Raw genomic sequence first — 21,779 nt, forward strand, 5'->3', positions numbered from 1 at the left:
TTAATTTCTTGAGTACATAAGAGAGAAAATAATTTTGTTCTCTATAAAATGTAGATTTTTATTTGGAGAGAATCAATACAGAAGTAAAGAAATTAATAAAATAATTTCAAGTGGTAATAGTGCTATTTGGAAGATAAACATGTGGTGTGACAATTAAGTAAATTAAGAGTTGTAGAAGACAGCAGGATGCTATTTTTATAAAGTTCAAAAACAGGCATACATAAAAGTTGGAATGGAAAATACTCTAGGGGGTGAAACTATGGGTAATATGTTATTTTTTCTCATGTTTCTTGCAGTTTGAAATTTGCTGTGATCACCTTGCATTGCTTTCTTGATGAAAAAAATATATACTATTAAAATAGATGAATTTTTTTCAAAATGGTTCTTAGTAAAATCCTATCAAAATATATTGGTATGTAGCCTCACTCTGTGGTTGCTGCCTCTTACTGTGGTCTCTCATAAAGCATATCTTTTATGAGCTTTACCCACTCAGAGCAGTAATTGAGAAGATCCTGCTTTTTTCCTTCCTCAAAGGAAGAAATGCAGACTCATGCTAATGCAAATGGACAAGATCAGGGGTGATCTCATGGCATAGACTGGGCAGCATGGATGATGACAGTGAATGAAGAGCACAGCAGTCTGTAATTCCTTCAGTAGCCTTTAGGCCGTTTTGTAGGATGTTGTCCACTCAGGCCTGGTGGGGAAGAGAAGACTGGCAGATACTCGTCAAACAGTAGTTGGGGAGAAATCTGACTAAACTTGTCAAAATATAGTCTTGGAAAAAAAGTTTTCATCTTTAACAAATTAGACCTTGGTTTTATTTTCATTCTTTGTCATAAATTTTAGTCTTTCTCTTTTGTTCATGGAAATCCTGAAAAACAAGCCAATCATTCTGTAAGTCCTATCAACACTTTCATTTGTCTAATGCCTTGCAAAATTTTAGTTCTAGAGATTCAACCAACTTCCTCTGACAAGCTTTATTCTGTGTGCTCAGGAAAAATTGGGAGACCTAGGAGAAGGCTCAATGGCTATAAACTGGCTAGGAATTATTCTAATAGTGTCAAGCTGAATCATTTGCACTGTCCATTAGTGTTATCAGTATCCCAGGTATTACTAAAATTTCCACGTAGACAGTAGAAAGCCATTGATGGATCATGTTTGCAAATAACTCTCTAAGGAACACTTGTTTCTCAAGCCATTGTCCTTGCCTAGAATGGCTACTCTGTCCTCTTATGTAAGTTCCATTTGATTTACAAGGTCCCTTTACTCAACAAACTCAACAAATATTTATTGGATACCTACTTTGTGCCAGATAATGTTTTAGGCAATGTATAGACAATGATGAACGAGAGAGACAAGATTTCATCGCTTGTGAATCTTACGTTGTGAGAAAGACTATACACAAGTAAACAACTGAATTTCAGATAACAAGGGGAAAATGGTATCTGTGGTAGAAAAGAGGATTCTTTTCATCATGGTAATAAAGGAAAGCTACTCTGAGGTGACACTTGAGAGGAGAACTGAGAGAGAGAGAGTGGAACATGCAGTCTAATGAAAGAATGTTCTGGGTGGAGAGTCCCTCAGGGAGATCTTGCCATGATTGTGAATCAGCAAGATGTGGTTCCATTTCTCCATTTTCAGTGAGAAGCTCCGATTCTCCCATTGTGCAGTGACCAAACTCTTATAATAGCAATTGTCTCTGTGATTCATTTGTTATTGAAAGTATGTTATATTATCATACTAGTTGTCTTTAAGAAGTTGAGATGCTTGCTCTCCACTTCAGACACAGCTCCTTCAGGATAGGGACCTTGTCCTATGTTTCTTGATATACCAAAACCAAAAATAGTACTCTCATATAATAAGCATTAATAAACACTCACCGATGATCATGATCTGATGTGATGATCTATGCTGTTATCATGTTTTCAGGGAGCATATCAACTCTTGACTAAAGATAAAGTTGGATAGAAGGTAGTGAGAGGTTCTGGCTATTTAAAAAATACATCCGATAAATATATAGCGGTTCTGAAAAAACAAACAAGCAAAACATAAGAATATGCTGTTTAGAGATATATATACATATGGTAAAATTATGTGTATAATTATATGTTATACATATATTATGTATGAAATACTTGGTTATGTTAGGTTATGCCTGTTATGTCGAAGTGGAGATGACAATTGAGCAGTTGAATGAGTCTGAAACTCAGTAGAAATGTCAGGGATGACAATATAAATTGGGGAGTCATCAGCATATAGATTGTACACTATTTAAAGTAATGAGACTGGATGAGATCACTTAGGAAGAGAATAGAAAGAAGGGTAAGTATAATTTGTAGTAGCAAAGAATTGCAAACAACTATTTATCAATAGAAAATTGGTTGAATAAATTACGGATTATATATACCATACATTTTTATTTACTCTTACTAAGTTATTTATACATGTCTTGACTTCAAGGAATATTCAGGATATATATTTTGACCTAAAATAATTTTTGGAGTAATATGAATAATGTCTACATATTTGTAAAAAAACTACATAAATATGTGTATGAGTCTACATAGTAGAAAGATACATTCTAAACTAGGAGGAATGGGAGAGCAACTTTTTCCTTCTAAATATATTTGTATTTCATTCATGCAGTTTAAAAAAATCTGATGATAAAGAGGGACATAAAACAAATGTCTTAACTATTTAGAATGTAAAGGAATCTTAGAATGGATATTTATGACAATAGCAATATCCTATCAGTAATCCACTTATTCTACTTTTTGTGGCTTTGTATCCTTTCCCTTTTTTGGGGGGTACATCTGCTGCCCCAGAACTTTGACTCTTAACCTTTTACACTGTCGACCCTTAGCTGGGGGACTGCCCTTAGGCTGTGGAAATGGTTATGCCTGCCCACATGAGATCTGGGAAGTGCCTAGGAATTTATGTCCCTCTAGGGTCAGTCATTAGCCAATGTCTGATGGGTGAGAAGGTTTGAATGTTGCAGAGATGCTCTGGAGACAGCATAGGTCACACATGTCCCTAAATAGGGAGAAGCATGTGTAATCTATGCTGTCTCCAGAGCATCTCTGCAGGATTGAGACAAAGTTCCCTTTCTTGGGACTTGGCTTAATATCACGTGGTAGCCAGATCTCCTTCCCTTCCTAGTCCTGCTTCCCAGCTGTCCTTCTAGCATTTTCTGGGAATACTTCCTGATAAACACTTCTACAAGATCCCAGTCTAAGACAATGATGAGTCTATTTTAAGTGCCTACTGAAGTCACCTTAACTCTTGAGGACACAGGCATCATGGACATGATATATAGTGTAGTAGTTTAGACGCTCAGAGTTTAGATGATGAGTTCCAAGCTCTGCCACTTACTCTCCATGTGGCCTTGGGCAATTCACCCAACTCCATGCTTTGTTTTCTCATCTGTAAGATGGGATTGATAATGGAACTACTTTACTGAGCTATTTCAAGGAGTATATAAAATAATGTACCTAAAGTGCATCTAGCACGTTAGGCACTAAATAATTATTTAAAAACAAAGATGCTTGATGTAAGTATCATGACTATTTATCTCTATGTATGCTGTGGCATGTCTGACAAAAGAAGTTTTTTTACATGAAAATTTATGATATGAAGCTTTCCTCGGGATGAAAGCCACTCTTTACAGAACATTATTTTATTATGTATCACTCATATGAAGTAAACAAAGTTAATACATCATTGATTTTAATGGGATTTTGCATACTATGATTAATATGCCATTATTGCATAAAAATATTCTACATGCTGAGAAGTGTAGCTGTTGCATTAGAATATCATTTGGCATAAAGTTTCAGCATATGCTATTTTCACTATGTGTCCCTATGAATGCTTTATCATCTGGTATAAATCAGATAATGAATCAAAAAATGAAAAATTATATCTTCCTAACAACCATATCACATATTTTAGCACTGAATAATATATCATTTTAATGTCTTAAATAACATCACTATTTATGGGGGGGCTGCAATGACCACAGCCTTTATTGGTCTAGTTTTACTTTTAAGAATCTTGTCTTATTGCTTAGAGCAACTCAATTGTTCTGTCTTCTAACTACATAGAGCACCATCCTGAAGCCTATTTTTTCTTGGACCCAAGACCATGGAATTAATTTATATGTGAACCTATTTTATAATAATGTATGGGCTCTATGAAATTCCCCTGGTTGGGGTTTAAGCAAAGCTAGCTAATATTGAATTCTGTTTATTACAAACTGTGCATTTCCTGCTAGTTTCTAATTTCATTTCATATAAAAATCCCCTTGTTGTAATTGCTGTCATTCTCTCTCTGTTTTCCCCTAAGTATTCTAACTAGAGTAAATTCTCAGTCCTTCAGGAACTGTGTATTTAATCTGTGGATTTTCCAAATCCTCTTTTTAATTCTTTTACTGTATATACTTAACCATTTAAATGTTTCCTATTTTTATAATTCACCAGATGATAAATAATGGTAGAGTGAGTTTGCATTAAAATAAGGAGTTTCCTGGTAAAAGTCTGGCTCCAGTGAATGCATAAAATGAACTTTTTTTTTTACCATTTGGGGTTCTTAATCCTTTCTCTAACATCATATATAAGTTAGTTAAAACTCTGCACTTTGTTCTTTTTTTTTTTTTTTTTTTTTTACGGTACACGGGCCTCTCACTGCTGTGGCCTCTTCTGCTGTGGAGTACAGGCTCCAGACGTGCAGGCTCAGAGGCCATGGCTCACGGGCCCAGCCGCTCCATGATGTGGGATCCTCCCAGACCAGGGCACGAACCTGTGTCCCCTGCATCGGCAGGCGGACTCTCAACCACTGTGCCACCAGGGAAGCCCTGCACTTTGTCCTTAAATATAATAGTTTTACCAAGAGCAAAGCTGCAAGTGTTTTTTTACAAAAGGTCTAATGTCACCCCACTCCATACCACCCATTACTAAGCTGCACATCACTTGAGTTAATGGAGGTTGGAAGGGTTTGTTCATAAATTTGAGACGATTAGGAAGTTCTTACATAGAAGAGTCTTTGAATAAGTTTAGAATCTAAGCTGAAAGGAGAGATTAAGTACAGGTATCAAAATAAGCAATTATTTTTAATCGATCAAAATAATCTTAGTTATGTTCTGAGCCCATGACTTCAGAAAAGCTTACCCTAAGGATATTGTGATGTAGGCAAAGTGTATACATGGGAATTCTAACCTTTATTTATGTGCTTCTCTCCTAACTTTCAGGTCTCTGACCCCAAGGTGTTTTTTATGCTACCTTTGGCTCTAGAAAAATACTGATTATCCTCAATCCCACTATCTAACCACCTTCTGAATACTCAACTATTTTCCTTCCACTCTACACAGGCCAGAATTTCTATTCCCCTTTCCTGTTGAATCTTTCCTGGTGACCAAAATAATAAAATAAATAGATTCATGCTAAAGGGTGGTTACAGCCACCTGTAAGTCTTCCACTCCATTCCATTTTCCTTTAAAAAAAACCCACATTGAAAAGATCCATAAACCCAATGGAATTTTGAAGTACTTTATAATTTCTGGAAATCAAACAAAGGACAGAATGTTGTGCTACAGTGCATGTTTCTGTAAAATAATGAACTCAAATGATATTGGTAAGTAGAGGAACAATGTCAAAACATAATGTGGAAGTTGATTGATTCATATGGATCATTCCCATCATTAATATTTAACACCACCAGGTAGCACCCACAGAACACAAAGTACACATACACAAGTAAATGCAGCTAGCCAAAGAGGAATATGTCACACCCTACATTCTTCATCTTGGCTCTGTTCAGCCACATGCTCTATGTCCTAGAAAGGCTTATTAAGCCTTCTCCCCATCTTTGAGCATTTTGTTTTGTCTCTGTAACTCTTCCTTACGCCCTTTCATCAATCTGTCTTATTTACTGCAATGTTTATTTATTAGGGTTAACATCTGTTTAAACTGCTACTATTTTTATTAGAGTTAGTCTTCTTAGTGCTCTTGGTTACAAAATTTCATAGGTTGTGATGGTCCACCCAACCTAATTTTTCCTTATTTTTAGTGTATAGTATTGCAGAATGTGAAGGGTTTCACAAATATCACGTGATACAAATATCACATGACTGCAGGAATGCCTGTGTTTAAAAATGTGTGGGGAAGATTTCTTTCCATCTCACTTTCCTTTTTCTGTCCTTCCTTTCCTTGCAGGGGACAGCCTATAGAAAGAGAAGGAGGAATTCTGCCCCCCCCGCCCCCAGTTCTATGTATTCTAAATTTCTACATGATCATTTTTAGAGTTAAAAAGCTATCCAACTGAAATCTCACCAGTCTTTCCCCAAAATTATTACTATCAATAATGATGAATTTAATTATCAAAGCTCTCCAAGGAACACAATTCCAATGCTACTGTTGATATCTTAATTTTTAAGAAAATTCTCTCTGTGTTTAGGTAGGTTTAGATGCTTTGTTTCAAATCTTTCCCTACAAGTGCATATATGAGAAATAGTCTCATTATGGCCTTCCTTCCTCTTTATCATCACTTTAAACTATTTTCACACACTTTTGGAAGGGGTTTGGCAATCTACAACTCTACGGTTGTGTTTAAGATGCAATTAGGGCCTGTTCTAGGCTTACAAAGAGCTGCAGAATATTCAAGGTTTCCTCAAGATTGTCTACATGTCTGAGTTTGTCACACATTCAGAAATCTTGATTCTACAAAGTGTAAAATGCTGTAGGTTGGCTAAAAGGATGGGATCCAATCAGCTTTCCATCCATATGAACAACTTTGGACATCACATTTCATAGAAAATAAAGGGGGCGTACATCAGGGTCCTCTGGCCTTTTCTCCAACCTCCTCACCCTCAGAACTATTGCAGGCATTCCAAAAAGGAGGAAAATATCTTAATGCCAGAAAGTATTAGAAGAGAACAAAGATACATAAATTCCAACAAAACATTTTTATTGAGGGACAAATCAAGAAAAAAAACTGGGTTATGGAAATGAAGCCAGATATAAAGCTAAAAACAAAAAGCACAAGTGAACTATAAATTTGGCTCAACTTTCTAGTCGCCAGTGTGAGAAGGGTCATCTACCCAAAATATTGTGTCCGTTAGCTGAAACAAACCAGTTATATAGAGGACATAGATTTATTTTTGGAACTAACACCACAGAGAAATTTTTCTCTGAGGAGCTCATAATCTATGCGATGATAAGGAGTATTTTTGCACTTGGGCAAAATTTTAAGAATGAAATTGAGAAGAGGGCTGGCTTCCTATCCTTGCTTCAGCAGGGGTAAGATTTAGTTGGAATGAAATCTTTCCAGATGAAGAATGAATGCGGATTATTGATGTAGGTAATTCTACTCCCCGCCAGACCCCAGTTTTTTGAGAGTAGGATCTGCTTCCTTAACTGTTAGATAGCTGGTGTTTATTAAATCATTAAATGAATGACTGCCTGGCCAGATGTCTCTCTGCTGTCCAGCATCAAGTACCAAGTAGAATGGCAGAGTTTGCTTACCTTTGCTACTATGTTGAGGATTCAGTCCCCTGGGGGGCCTCAGAAAGTGCCACATTTGATTAGCTCTGTTAGGGGAATGGGAACAGGGAATGCTTCATGAGTGCCTAGTATTTGTCAACCTGAAGATCCTATATACTGAAGGTGGTGGCTCTTTGAGGCCTGTGAGACAGGTCTCCAGTGAGACTTCCTTAATCTAAGGGGTCTTTTGTTGGTTAGGAATCGAAAGACTTGTGTTAAATTGTCATGAATTAGTTACATAACCTTAGGCTAAATCCTTCAAAATCTGTGTAACTCTTTTTTCCTAGTATGTAAGGTGAAGATAATTACTTGCCCTCCCTGACACCTACACCACCCAGTCTTTTGCCCATTATTTTTTGTTTATTTTACTTTCTGGTTTATCCTGTGAACGTACCTATTTGAAGGAGAAACTATGTTTTACTGGTTTATATCCTAAGCACTTATCACAATGACTATTATATTGTATACCAAATAAAATGTCCATTGGTCCAGTGAGTTAATGAAAATATCTGGAAAGTTTCACAGTGCTAAATAAATGTAAGCTCTTTGAGGAAAGCAGGTAGGACTTCACCATGTTTTTCTCTCCTTAGGGCTGGTAGTTTTTTCCTGTGACCCAAGTGACCCTAAGCAATCAGTACCAGTTCATACAGTGCTTGGACAGTGCCTGAATTTTGGTGCATCTCACAACCTCATCCTTCTGGAAGAATCCTCACTTCAGGGCTTAGGCTCCTTTGGATCATCTGGTATTCAGTGTCATACATTGCTCATCATATACGGCCATGCTTGTACTGTCAAACAACACCTGTAAAAAATCAAAATGTTGACTAATTTATTCTGTATCACATTTTCTATGTGTCCAGCTGGTCCAGGTTTGCATATTACTTTTCCGCAATTACAACAGCAAGAAGTTATTGAGATCTTATTATGTACCAGGCACTTTGTGCTTGCATGTATTAACTCATAGTATCCTCACATTTCTATAGGGCAGGTATGATTGTTACACCATTTGAATGACAGCACTGGAGAAGAAACAGAGGTTAAATATTTTGCCCGGTCACACAGAGTGGTGGAGCCTAGATTCCAGCATGAGCTGTCTGGCTCCTGAGTCCAAGATTTTAACCACTATGTTACGTTGCCACATGACTAATGGCCTTAGCTGTATTTTTATGATAATCCATCTTACTTTGGGGAAACAGTAACAATAAGAATTTTAAATTCTGTGTAATTATGAAATACTTACCTTTTACTTCTACAGTTACCCAAAGTTTTAACTGGTGTTCCCTTTGTGTGCTTATACTGGCAATACTGTACACATACAGCAAAGGGATCGTTATAGGAAGTTAAAACAAACACCAGAAATCTACTCAAAACTGTACACTAAAATGCTAAATAAATAAATGCTCAACTTAAAATACAGTTGACCCTAACATAAGGAAGTAATTATACCTCTAGCTTAAACCAGGCCTAGCTTGCTATAACTGTACCATTTACATGAGCTAATTATCCTAACATCAACATGGTGACAACTATAAATGTATTACTTGCTATTCAAGGATCTTGTAAAGTTGATGATTTTGTACATGTATGTTTCCCTTCATAATGGTAGATCTCGTGCTGATACCAAATTTTAGAAACTTAGTTGTAATACTTGAATATTTTAATAAGCAATGAATAAAGGAGAAAACTCAGTTAAAATAACAGAACTACGTTAGAGTACTTCAGAAGACCAGTTTTTCACACCTGTTTTCTATTAGCATACAAAAGCTACTAGTATGAAGAAACCATACATTAAGCATAGTTGAATTATCCTTAAGCTATATTCTGTAGGGGCTGTAACACGGTTTTTAAGAACAATATTAAAAAAGGTGAAATCTATAACTCAAACAGTACACAAGACTTACTTCATCTATAAAAATAGAGCGAATGCCAATGCTTTATTTGCCACAGAGATAAGGAGGGAAACATCGGTAAAATAAATTTGATAACATGGCTCACACTTCATTACAAATGATTTTCCTAAATTCACAACTTTCACATTCAGCTGAGCTAAAAGGAAAAAAAAAAACCAAAAAACACTAAAAAACTTTCACATGATCCCTCTGAATGAGGGAGTTTAATTTTCTAGCTGAGAAAATATTTTCCGTAATTTAGTAAGCTTAAATAATTCTCCCATGATGATAAATAAGCCCTTGGGTCAGGATCAGAAGAAACCTCCTGTATCAGCTTATTTTAAAGCAGTACACAAAAATTTTATTATGGAACATTTTCTTGGTTAAATCTTAAAGAGTAAAAACAATTAAAACATCCATACTACTTCACCATCTTTCAGGTCTTTTTCTCCTAAATGTACCTTCTAGATTTCTTAGGTGTGCTGTACAATTCCTTAGGGTGCTAAAGTTGATGAACACCTTACTCCATTAAGTGAAATAAAACTTCACTTAATGGAGTAAGGTGTTCATCAACTTTAGCACGCTAAGGAAGTGTTATTTAAACTTTGTCCTCATTCTCCTCTCCCACGTTACCAGTAGTAAAATTTATTTAAAAAACAATGAGAAAGAAATATCGTAGCCTAGAGGCACCTGGGAAGGGAGGGAATATGGCTCTGGAGAGATATTAGTCATATTGGAGATTTATGGAGTCTAATTATAAACCCCTTTACCCTCTCCCTGGTTTTAGACTTAGGGTGTCAGGTGTCTGGGATGTGAATGGAGCCTTCACAAACTGACATTTTCTTCCCTTTTCCCCCCTTTTTTGCATGAAACAAAAGAAATACAAGTGCTTGGTACCACGTGCTTTTGAGGCTTAAAGGGCCATTAATAAACACGCTGTTTCGGTCGTTGAGGGGGATCAAAATCACTTTTTAATAAATATCGCCAGAAGAATCTCCTCGAAGGGAGACTGAAGTTATTCTCCCTCCCCAGGGGCCCTAAGGGGAAAGGGAGACGGAAGATAATGTCCCCTACTTGCACGTGAGATTTCCCTTTCTCCTCCGACCCCCCTCCGCCTCTACCGCGCAGGTCTGGCCGCCTCGGGAGGTAGCTGGGAGAGAAGGCCACGCTCAGTCCTCCATGGCAAAGTCTTTGGTCTTTTCCTCCTGGTCGCCCACTTTGTAGCGCAGCAGCACGCGTAGGTGACGGTGGTTGTCCTGGGAGGGCAGCAGCGTGACCTCTCCGGAAACGTCCGTATCTTGCTCCACTTGCACAGGCTCGTTCAGGTAGAGGAGTGCCTGCTTCCAGTGCGTGACTGGGTGAAAAGGCGAGGTGGACAGCACCAGGGGTTTCTCCGAGTCCCCTCCGGGGAAGATCACCTGGAACCAGATGGCAAAGCCGTGCATGTGAGCCGAGCCGTAGCAGCTGAAGCGGAAGCGCCCACCCACCCCCGCCTCCAGCTCCTGCTCCAGGCCGGCGCGGGCCAGCTCCAGCTGAGCAAAGCACTGCGGCCGGGCCAGCACATCCTCGCCGGACAGGCCTTGCACCACGATTTCTGAGTGGCCCATGAGGCAGCGCGTGGCGAAGCTCTCCAGGCAGCTCATGTCCACACCGTAGAGCTGCTTCATCTGGCTCCAGAAGCTTAGGCGCAACTCCAGCATCTGGTCGCTGATGGGCGCCACGAAGAGCTCGGCGGAAGCCGGCAGTAGAAGACCGCCCTCCTTCAGCCACTTGGTCCGCGCGTGGAGCACAGAGCTCAGCATGGACTCGTGCAGGAGTCCGCAGCCCATCCACTCGCTCACGATGGCATCCACCTGCTCCGGCAACTCCACCGTCTCCACCGGCCCCGGCAGGACGTGCACCCGGTCCTCCAGCCCGTTGAGCCGCACCACCTCCCGGGCCTGTTGCCAGATGTCGCTGGCCTCCACCGCGTACACGCGCCGGGCCCCGGCCTGGACACAGAAGATGCTGAGAATGCCGGTGCCCGCGCCCACGTCCAGCACGGTCTTGCCCCGCAGCGCTGCCCAGTTCCGCAGGATACCCAGGCGGTAGGCATCGGTGCGGACGCGGTCGGCAATCATCTCCTCGTGGACCGATATATCCGAGTAGCACTGGTAGTACAGCTGGTCCCGCTCCCGCCTAGTCCTCCGGGGTCGTGGCAGGGCCACCTCCAGCTCTCCGCCATCTTCCTCTTCAGTTCCCTCCCCTCCTTCGCCGCCGCCCCCCGACTCAAGCTTTCTTCTCTTGGGCTGCGACATCTTGGCGGCTCAGGCCGGCTCCCGGCGTACGTTGCGCGACGCGGCGCGAGCTCTAGGAAGCGGGGGCTTCTGGTATTTGTAGTGCGCGCTCGTGCCGCCCGCTTCTGGTGGGGCGCCGGGCAAGTGCCCGCCAGATGCCTCTGAGCTGTACTCTGCTTTTTTACCTGCTGCTTTGGTGTCGTGGAATCCCTCTCCCACCACCCTGCATCCATATTCTATGATTCTTTACGTTCCTCCTCCTTCCCTTAGATCCTCGATTCTCTTTTGCTTTCACTCCCTTCCTGAAGTGGACACGCCCACTTAAAACTAATAAATCCATGTTTTGTCATGTCTACTCAACTCCCAGATTTTTTATTACACAGAATTATCTGGGCGGCACCGTTCATATACTACCGTCTCATCTGGACAGTTGCAACTCTTAGAGCTCTCCAAACGTGGAGATTTGGAAATTGCACTACATGTTTTTCTTCTCTGTTTTCAGGGGAGTTAGGATGCAAAGGTGTAAATGGAACAAAGTTTTCAGGGGAGTTAGGATGCAAAGGTGTAAATGGAACAAAGTAAAAACCCAACAGTGTAAAACCCTGGTTCGGATTCCAGTGAGACCACAAATTGATGGAATGATTAGGGCAAGCTATATAACTACTCTTGCCTTCAGTTACACATTCACCAGCAACAAAGAATCTTCAATGCAGTTGAAAAATTAAGTTTCTGGTCTCTATTTTAGCAGAATGGTTACTTGGCTCTTAGTCCTGCTCTGGTAATTCTGTGGCTCATTCAAGAGTTAAATCTTGGAAAGGTTCAAACCAAGGAGCAGTTGAAAGGCAACAGTGGTGTGATACAGTGAAACCCATTGCCAGGTGTATTCTGGTAACCAATTTTTTTTTTCCTCCCAGAGGTAACTGAATCCTTCATCCCCTGTGATCACTTCTCTGCTTCAACTCATTTTTTCCCGTGTGTCTCCTTGTCTGGGCGAGATTGGTACTCCCCTCTTCCTCTTTCATTTTCCTTTCAGTCAACTATCAGCTGTTAATCTCTTTCCTCTTGGTTGTTCATAGTAGAAATAAAATACATTTTAAAATACATGTGATGTCTATATGGGTGTCTGTGTTCTTCACAAGTAAGGTGAGAAAAAAATTTCTCCCAGCTTAAGAAAATCACACGAAGAAAATTGACTTTTATTTTCTTGTAGTCTCAAACTATGTCTTTTAAACCAATGAGCCTGTATTCCTTATCTGGGGGAAAAGTTCCTTTACCCCATTCTCTTTATTAATCTGTCATTGAATGAAATAGGCTGATTGACCTGACATCCTCAGCTGTACTTCTAACTCAGGGCTTTCTGACTGCTCATAAGAATCCTCTGTGGAGCTTTTAAAAAATACCTATGCCTGTGTCCCACTTCAAACTAATTAAATCAGAACCACTCCAGTGGAGCTTGCGCATACAGTTTTAAAAGCTACCCAGGGAATTTGTGCAGCCAGAGTGAGAAGTGTTCTTAATGATTTTAGTTAAATATTGCTCCATTATTTTCATTGGGTAAATTATCTTTTTTTGGTGGCCTGGGCTCAGCCATTTAAGGCTAAAAATCCTCAGAGCATTTCCTCTCTGCCCAGTTTGATATCTTGTTTTAAGAAAATAGAGGCCCAGAGCGGGACATGGGATTAGAGTTGAAAATGTGACTGCGTCAATATATTACTTCTAGGCTGTTGATTAGTGTATTCTTCTCCCATTCTTTCTGTCCTCAAAATCTTTTCCTCCCTCTTTTAAATGCATTGACTCCTCTACCCTATTTCCAATTCACTGACCTGTGGTCTTTTAAGAAATATCTGAATATAAGTTTTGTTGGTTCTACTTCCAAAATATATCTGAGTCCATCTTCTTTTCTCCTTAGCCACTGCCTACACCCTAGTCTAATTTCCCATTTTTGCTTGTATGGAAGGAAATCAGTCTCCTAAGAGATCTCTCAACTTCTAATCATACTCCTGTCTAATCCATTCTCCACAGAGCTACAAAAATGAGTTTTTAAAAAATCTAAATTGGACCATGTCATTCTCCAGTAACTTCTTCTTCCAGTTACTGAAACAATCCAGTAACTTTAAGTAACTTCCCAGCTTATCTCATACTTCTCTTCCCAGCTCCCTGTTGGGCTCAAGATATACAGGCCTTCCACCTTTTTTGTCTTAAGTCTATACATATGCTCTTCCAGGACCTGGAAAATTGTTTTTCTTCTTAGCACTTCACTTCAGTGGCTCCTCATCTGTCAGGCCTCAACTTAAATATTACCACCTAAGAAGGTCCTTCCCTGGCTACTTTAAATACTATTTCCTAACTCAAGACACTGTTTATTTCCTTCATAGCTTTTATTATTAGCTGAGTGTGTGTAATTTGTCTATTTGTTTTTTGTAAAGTATAAACTTCAGGAGACTTGGACTTTTGTTTCCCCATTATTGTAGTTCCTAGCACTAGAACAGAGCCTGACATGTATAGAGTGTTTAAAAGTCTTCAATGAAGACTGTTGTGGAAGCAATTAAATTGTTATTCATAGGGGAAAGAGAAGAGAGTTTTGCTTTTTGTAGTGCAGTGTGACAATTTGACTCTGGTAAACTCAGAGATAAATCCAGATATAGATCAAATTTAGGATAATCCCAGATGTGAGATGATTTCCTTTCCAAACTCTCATAACCCTTTTAGATAGAATAATGGTAAGCCCTAATTTTATGCCCAGATTAGAGAGAAAATGGCCTGTGGTACTTTCCTTTCCTGCACTCTGGCTTGATACAGAGAGAGATTTCTTTACTCGTCTTTTCTACCACACTGAGTTGTTTTAAGTAAGAAGGAGACCAGATCATAGTCCTTTTCTAAGCATTGCAGCTCAGCAGCTAACCACCTGGATGGGAGGAGAATTGGAGCTGTGGTGGCAGAGTGTTCTTTGTGTTTTCATGCCAGTGGTCTACTCACCACATCTATTCAATGTGTAAACCCAATGTTTTCCAAACAAATGGATCTTGAAATTGATTTAATACACCTTCACCAGCACTAAAAAAAATAGAATAGAAAATATCAAATACATAAAATGAATAAAGGTGAGTATTACTTTATAAAACTTGTTTCAGTTAAGTATACTATATATATATATATATATATATATATATATTTCTTGCTACAGATTACAGTTAAAAGTTATTCTCCAAAAACAGTGTAAACTTTGATATTTTTGTAACTTTGAGTATGGTACTGCTTTGTCCTCTCACTTATCTTTTTAGGTAGTCCTCAAATGTTATCATTTTTTGGTAGCTTTTCAACCAGTCTGTGGCCCAATAATCCTTATATATAACTTTTTTCACTCATCCTCTTGTACCAAAGCTATTTGTACATATGGCTATTCCATGCTAGACAATGGACATTTGAATGCCAAGATTTTTTATTTCTCACTTTTATATTAAGAATCTAGCATATTGTGCTGGAATCTGAACCATTTACACATTCCAGATTGGCAGTCCTGAGTACACACAGGATCATAGATGTGTTTTGTATGACTGTGAGAACCATGGTCGATTTCTGCATCACACACATTCATGCATTTATCCAATCATTCATTTATTCAACAAACATTCTGGACTTCTACTCTGCACTAAGTATTCTAGAAACAGGGGACATATCAATAAACAAAAGGACAAAAATCCTTACCCCTAAAGAGCTTATATGTTTGTGTTAATGTTATGTTATCTATTAATCTTATGTTTTTATTTCTGTTTTTACTTAAGTAAAGTATTATACTGCTTTTAACTATCAACTTTCTTTCTTGTATTATTTTACCTTGGGTCCTGATGTGATTTCCTCCCACAAATACTTATTTCTAATTTCTTTTCCTCTTTAATTTGAAAGTCTGTTGTTTAAAAGTGTGTTTTAAAGCCTAGTATATAGAGCTGCAAAGAAAGTTGTGGTACTTGACTCTTTTTGGAAGTATGGTTTTCTCAGGGTATATGCTCAGTAGTGGGATTGCTGGGTAGTATGGTAGTTCTATTTTTAGTTTATAAAGGAACCTCCATACTGTTCTCCATAGTGGCTGTATCAAGTTACATTCCCAACAACAGTGCAAGAGGGTTCCCTTTTCTCCACACCCTACCAGCATTTATTGTTTCTAGATTTTTTGCTGATGGCCATTCTGACTGGTGTGATACTTCATTGTAGTTTCGATCTGCATTTCTCTAATGATTAGTGATGTTGAGCATCCTTTCATGTGTTTGTTGGCAAGCTGTATATCTTCTTTGGAGAAATGTCTATTTAGGTCTTCTGCCCATTTTTGGATTGGGTTGTTTTTTCTTTTGATATTGAGCTGCATGAGCTGCTTGTAAATTTTGGAGATTAAGCCTCTGTCAGTTGTTTCATTTGCAAATATTTTCTCCCATTCTGAGGGTTGTCTTTTTGGAGGGAGGAGATATGGGGATATATGTATACATATAGCTGATTCACTTTGTTATACAGCAGAAACTAACACAACATGGTAAAGCAATTATACTCCAATAAAGATGTTAAAAAGAAAAAAAAGCCTAGTATAAGAGTTGAAGGTAGTTCCTTTATTTCAGGAATTAATTATAATTCTCAAAGTGTGTGTTGGGAAAGGGTAAAGGAACAATGACGAACAACATTATAAATATCTCTTTGACATGAATATTCATTAAATGATGTAGCTCTTGCCATGGTGCAGTTACTTGGAAGCTGCCAACATAGAAAGAGGCACTTCTGTCAAAAAAAATCCTTTATAGAAAACGAACACAAAAGGTGGTGATTTTTGTATTTAAACAAATTAAAACCTCAAACATAAAAAGCCTAGGTATATGTTACTCTCTTGATGTGTGTAGTGTCTTTTAAATCCATGGTATATTGGCCCAAATATTAAACCTAATACTAAAACAGATGAATAGCAAATTCATAGCTCCCTGATGATATTATTATAAGTAGTTGTAATTCTTTTAAAAAATGTGTGTATTGAATTGTTTCAGTAGTGACAACAGGGATATTATGAATTTAATCCATAATTAGTGATTCAGTTTAAATTTATTGAGCCCTCTTAGTGTATTGAATATGGTGTTTTAACAATTTCAATTGTAAATATTGGTTATGACATTTTAACAATTTCTGCTATAAATCAGGCCACTATATTGGAAATAGTACAGAAAAACAGGAAAATAAATTATAATATGGGAAAAGTAATGTTTTGGTACATCTATGGAAATAAGCATTTGCACACCTGCCTCAGGAGTAATAAGAATCAGGTAGTTTAATGAAAATCAGGTATTATAGTTAATGAATAACATTTAATAAGATCTTCCTCTCTCTTTTTTTTTTCTTTTATGAAAACCTTTAATATGAAAGGAAGCCAGCCATTTGCTTGTATCAGATGCTTACATTCTCATAGCATTTTGCAACTGAGGGCATTTAAAGTGCATAGAAGTAATGTAGTCATGGTAGACCTGTGATGCTCAAAGTGTAGTTTCTAGACCAACTGTATCGGCATCACCTGGGAAATTGTTAGAATCACACAGTCATGAACCCCACTCTGTAACTAATGAATTAGAATCTCTGAGGTTGGGGTTCTGCAGTCTTTATTCTAACAGTCCTTCAGGAGATTCCGAGAACACTGAAACTTGAGAGCCACTGCACTAGACAATCTGAAGACTTCTAGGACCAGCGTGAGGCCATGTAGAGATTACGGAATGGAAGGTCTATTATTTTTCCAACTGCTGTAAAACAAATTACTACAAATTTAGCAACTTAAAACAACAAACATTTTTTATCTCATGGTGTCTGTGGGTCAGGAGTTCAGGCACTGCCTCCGCAGAACCTCTGCAAGGTTGTAATCAGGGTGCCTGCCTGGCTTTAGTCCTTTCTGCAGCTTGGGATTCTCTCCCAGTCATGTGGTTGCTGTTCCTTGCAGCCATAGGACTGAGGTTTCCCTCTTTTCCTGATTGTCAGATGGAGGGTACTTTAGCTCCTAGAAGCTGCTGGCAGTTCCCTGCCACAGGGTCACTTCCCAGGCTCTCTCACAACACTTGCAGCTTACTTCTTCAAGACTAGTAGAAGAAGTTTTTTTTTTATCTCAGGGAGGGTCCTATTCCAAATAATTTCCTTGCCTCTCACCTCCCCAGGATAATCTCCTTTTTGATTAATTCAAAATCAACTGATTTGGGATTTCAATTACATCTGTTAAATAATGCTTTCAGCTGAAGAATATAGCTCCAGGTAAAGAGACCAAGGGTGTATTCCCACTAAAGTTTGATAGATATTGCAAAATATCTTAAAATTATTCTATGTCTCAGAGAACTATGGGTATGGCTCATGGCATGGGGAGATGACCAGATCAAATAGATCAGAAACAGTTTTAAACAAGCTGTACACCATATCTGAGCCAAAGATTTTAATACAGCACAGTTTGCCTTAGTCACCCTTGAGTTTCTGAACCCTGCCATGTGAAAAAAAAATCATACCACATATAGTGTATGTAGTGGCTACTTTTTAGTCTGGGTACAAGAAGAGAAGACTCCTGGAATGAAGCCAAACTGAGCTGAGCCTAAATGAACCCAGTAGACTGCAGCTCTCATGTAAAGGAAGCAAGGAACAAAACTTTTGTTGTTGCAAGCTACTGAGATATTGGTGTTATTTGTTACTACAGCAAAAAACAAAGCTGACTAATACAAATATATATACAGAATGAATGATCATTGTAGCACCACTACCCAGATCAAGACATAAAACATTACCAGTGTCATAACTGTCCCTGTGTCCCTCCAGTCCTGTACTTTTTCCCTTTCCCAAAGGTAAGTATCCTGATAATACCACAAAACATTCAGTGACAAAAGTCTCTGCTTTTATGGAGTTTATATTTTAGGGAATAATCTCTAATTCTCAAAACCTATGAGGTGGTTATCAGTATCCCTATTTTCACAGTTTGGAAAACCAAGGCACATAGCAGTTATGTCCGTCACTTATTTATCTTTTCTACTGGATTGTAAACTCCTTTTAGACAGGAACCAATTTCCTTTATCTTCCCACAATTTAGTGTAGCATCATACATATAGTCACAATATTAATTATTTTGATGACAATTAACATTTATTTCCTGCTTACTATGTACCAGAGACAACTCGATTTTCACAAAACCTCTGTAGTAGGTATTATTATTAATCCCTTTAGAGATCAGAAAATAAGCAAAAAGAGGCTGACTTGTCATAGGTCTAGATTCTTTTGCTCTATATATGTGTTGAAATTGATCCATGTGATCGCACATAACAGTACTTCCTTCACTTATATTGCTGTATAGTGTTCAGTTCTCAGCTCCCTCTAAAGCCACAATGGATCATACTATACTATACCTATGGATGACTTTGCATAGAGGAGGTACCCGAGCTTCTCATTTCTTCCATCTTTTTTCTGCAGCTTCTCTATTTCTGTATATCAAAGGAATAAAGCAAGTTAGACATCATATTTTTATCTAATATCTGCCTGTGTTTTACTCAGAAGAATTGTGGTGTGGGAATTGTAAGTGAAGCTGTAGTAGACTGACTGTATATAAGAACCTTAATTGATTTAATAATATTGTAAATCAAGTATACTTCAATAAAAAGAAAAAAATAGAGTGAAGTTCAGTTTAAAGAAAAAGAATATTAATTGGTTTATTCACTTAATATTGTTGAGCTCCTATATATCTAGCACTGTGCTGGGCTTTAAGAAAGAGAGGAGGAAGCAGTCTCCTTTTTCACCATAAGGAGCTTACAATTGTTGGAGGAGGCCATTCAAAGGACTTTACTGACTGTTGACCCATAAGCCGGACTTGGGCAATCAGAGGCTTCTTATACTCTCTCCTGCACTTGGAATGTATGTTCTGCCCATTGTTCCCATAGTCAGAGCAATATCCAGGAGGTAGTTTTAAGAAAGTAAGGTTGAGACCATCTGTACTGTGTACATGACTGAACCCCATTAAAGCCTTTATATAAAGTTTAAGATTTTGGCAGACAGGTGTGGAGATCCACTCACCTTGTGGCCACCTAAGACAAGTCTTGTATGTGAATTCCCTTGCTTATTAAACCTGCCAATGACTAATTTGGATTGATCTGCCTGATTCTTTGGTCTCTCCTCACTCTCTGTGTAGGAGGCTAGTTTCAGGTTTCACCAGGGTAGCTCCCAGATTTAGGAACCAACAATTGGTGAGCCAACCAGGAGACCAAAGAAATGAGCCATGAAAAAGAGACATCCCAAGGGGAAATCCAGAGATCGCCATCGACCACTGTATGGGAAGGGGTGGCCCATATGTTAGATGACTGTGGACTGCGTGTGTGTACAGAATGTACAGCTACTGTGGCAAAAAAGGGGAGTGAATGGCCATGCAGGGGGCTGGCCTCTACTGTGGACAGGTTGCTGGCCACCGAAGCCCAACTAGAGGCTGAAGCTTGAGTTAGAAAGCAGGAAGAAGAGCTGCAGTTAGAGAAGGATGTGTGGTTGTCCACTACTCTGCTAGCTTCGGGGCTGGCAGACAAGATGGGAGAGCAGGATAAGAAGTTGGAGAACTTAGCGTGCCATTTGCAAAGGTAGGAGGGCTCAACCTAGAGGATAGGAGGTGAACCCTCAAAAAATTAAAGGCACAGACATTACCATAAAGTTTTTGGGAGTCATATGGTCAGGTAAAATGTGCATTGTCCCAGAAGCTCTGATTGACAAGATGCAAGCCTATCCAATCCCTAAGAGCATGCGATGCAAGCCTTTGTAGATGTGGGAGGTTTGGAAGACTTTTACTCCCTCCTGTGCTGACTGCCTCCATCCCTTATACTGCCTGCTAAAGAAAGAGCACATGTGGAACTGGGGATCAGAGCAACAAGTCACCTTTGAGAAGGCAAAAATACTAATAAAACAGATAAAAGTTCTGGGCATCTTCCAAGCAGGGCTACCATTTGAGTTGTTAGATGTATCTGTGACTTAGGAAGGTATGGGTTGGGCACTGTGGCAGTAACAACAGAAGAGAGTACCCCTAGGTTTTGGTTCCAGCTCTAGAAGGGGACAGAAACCTGATAGACCCCCCATAGAGCAACACTCCTAGCAGTGTACCCAGCACTCCTCCAGGCGGAGCCTCCTATGAAGGAACAATATATCATAGTAAGAACTTCCCTTTCTCTCAAGAGATAGGTTGAGAATGTTCCATTGACCCACCTCTTTCATGGCTCAAACTCCCACGTTGACTTAATGGCATGCCTGTTTGCAGCAGGGGAGCACGCTGTATGCCAACCCCTGTCTATGCCTTGGACAATGAGAAGCCAAGGGGCGGATGATTGTGAATAAGCCCTTGTGGGGTCAGGATGTATGAAGAGCATTTGGGTTTGCCTGCAAGAGCCTGAAGTAGTCCTCACTGTCTTCCACATCCTGTCTCATAAGGCACTGACACCCCTTTGGCAATCAGGAAGCTGGTGCCCCTGCTCCGGTATAACCTCTAACAACTGACCCTTCAGCAGATACAGTAGGTTGGATGCATAGAAAGAGTGGCCACTCTAGTGCCTGGGTGTGATGGCATATTGTCAAGGATGCCCAATTATCCTTGAAATACAGTGGCTTGTTTCATGTACTAACAGCATGTCCTGTGTGTTCTAAACAATAGCCAAGGGAACTACCAAAGAGTTTGGGGCCATTCACTGGAGTTCCCAAACAGTGAGGGATTGGCAAATTTTGATTATATTGGCCTCCTTCCTCTGACTGAGGGTTCTAAATATGCCTTAGTTTGTGTGGACACTACATCTGGCCTAACTCAAGTTTTCCCGTCACCATGCAAACCAGGCTGCAACCATTAGGGGATCAGAGAAGCTGAGTATTATATATGGATACTCCTGTGGAATAGTCACATTTCAAAGGTCATGATATGCAGGACTAGGCAGAAGACTATGACACAATGGAAGTTCCACCTCTCCTATAACCTGCAAGCTGCTATGTTAGTAGAAAGGAAAAATGAAGTAGTAAACCAGCAAATTAAATTACTAATAGGTAAAACCGCCTCGGTCTGGGGGACTAAAGTACTATCC

General features: G+C 39.3%; 1 protein-coding gene across 1 annotated transcript; it reads right to left on the reverse strand.

Moving 5' to 3' along the window:
- Positions 1–10,372: 10,372 nt before the first annotated feature.
- PRMT6 (protein arginine methyltransferase 6) lies at positions 10,373–11,998 on the reverse strand. Its single transcript, XM_081226134.1, has one exon. It carries the CDS (start codon positions 11,719–11,721, stop codon positions 10,594–10,596), a length of 1,128 nt encoding a protein of 375 aa, XP_081082260.1. The 5' UTR covers positions 11,722–11,998; the 3' UTR covers positions 10,373–10,593.
- Positions 11,999–21,779: the final 9,781 nt, after the last annotated feature.

Source organism: Mesoplodon bidens (genome assembly GCF_964165515.1).
Source record: "Mesoplodon bidens genome assembly, chromosome: 2".
NCBI classification, from domain to species: domain Eukaryota; kingdom Metazoa; phylum Chordata; class Mammalia; order Artiodactyla; family Ziphiidae; genus Mesoplodon; species Mesoplodon bidens.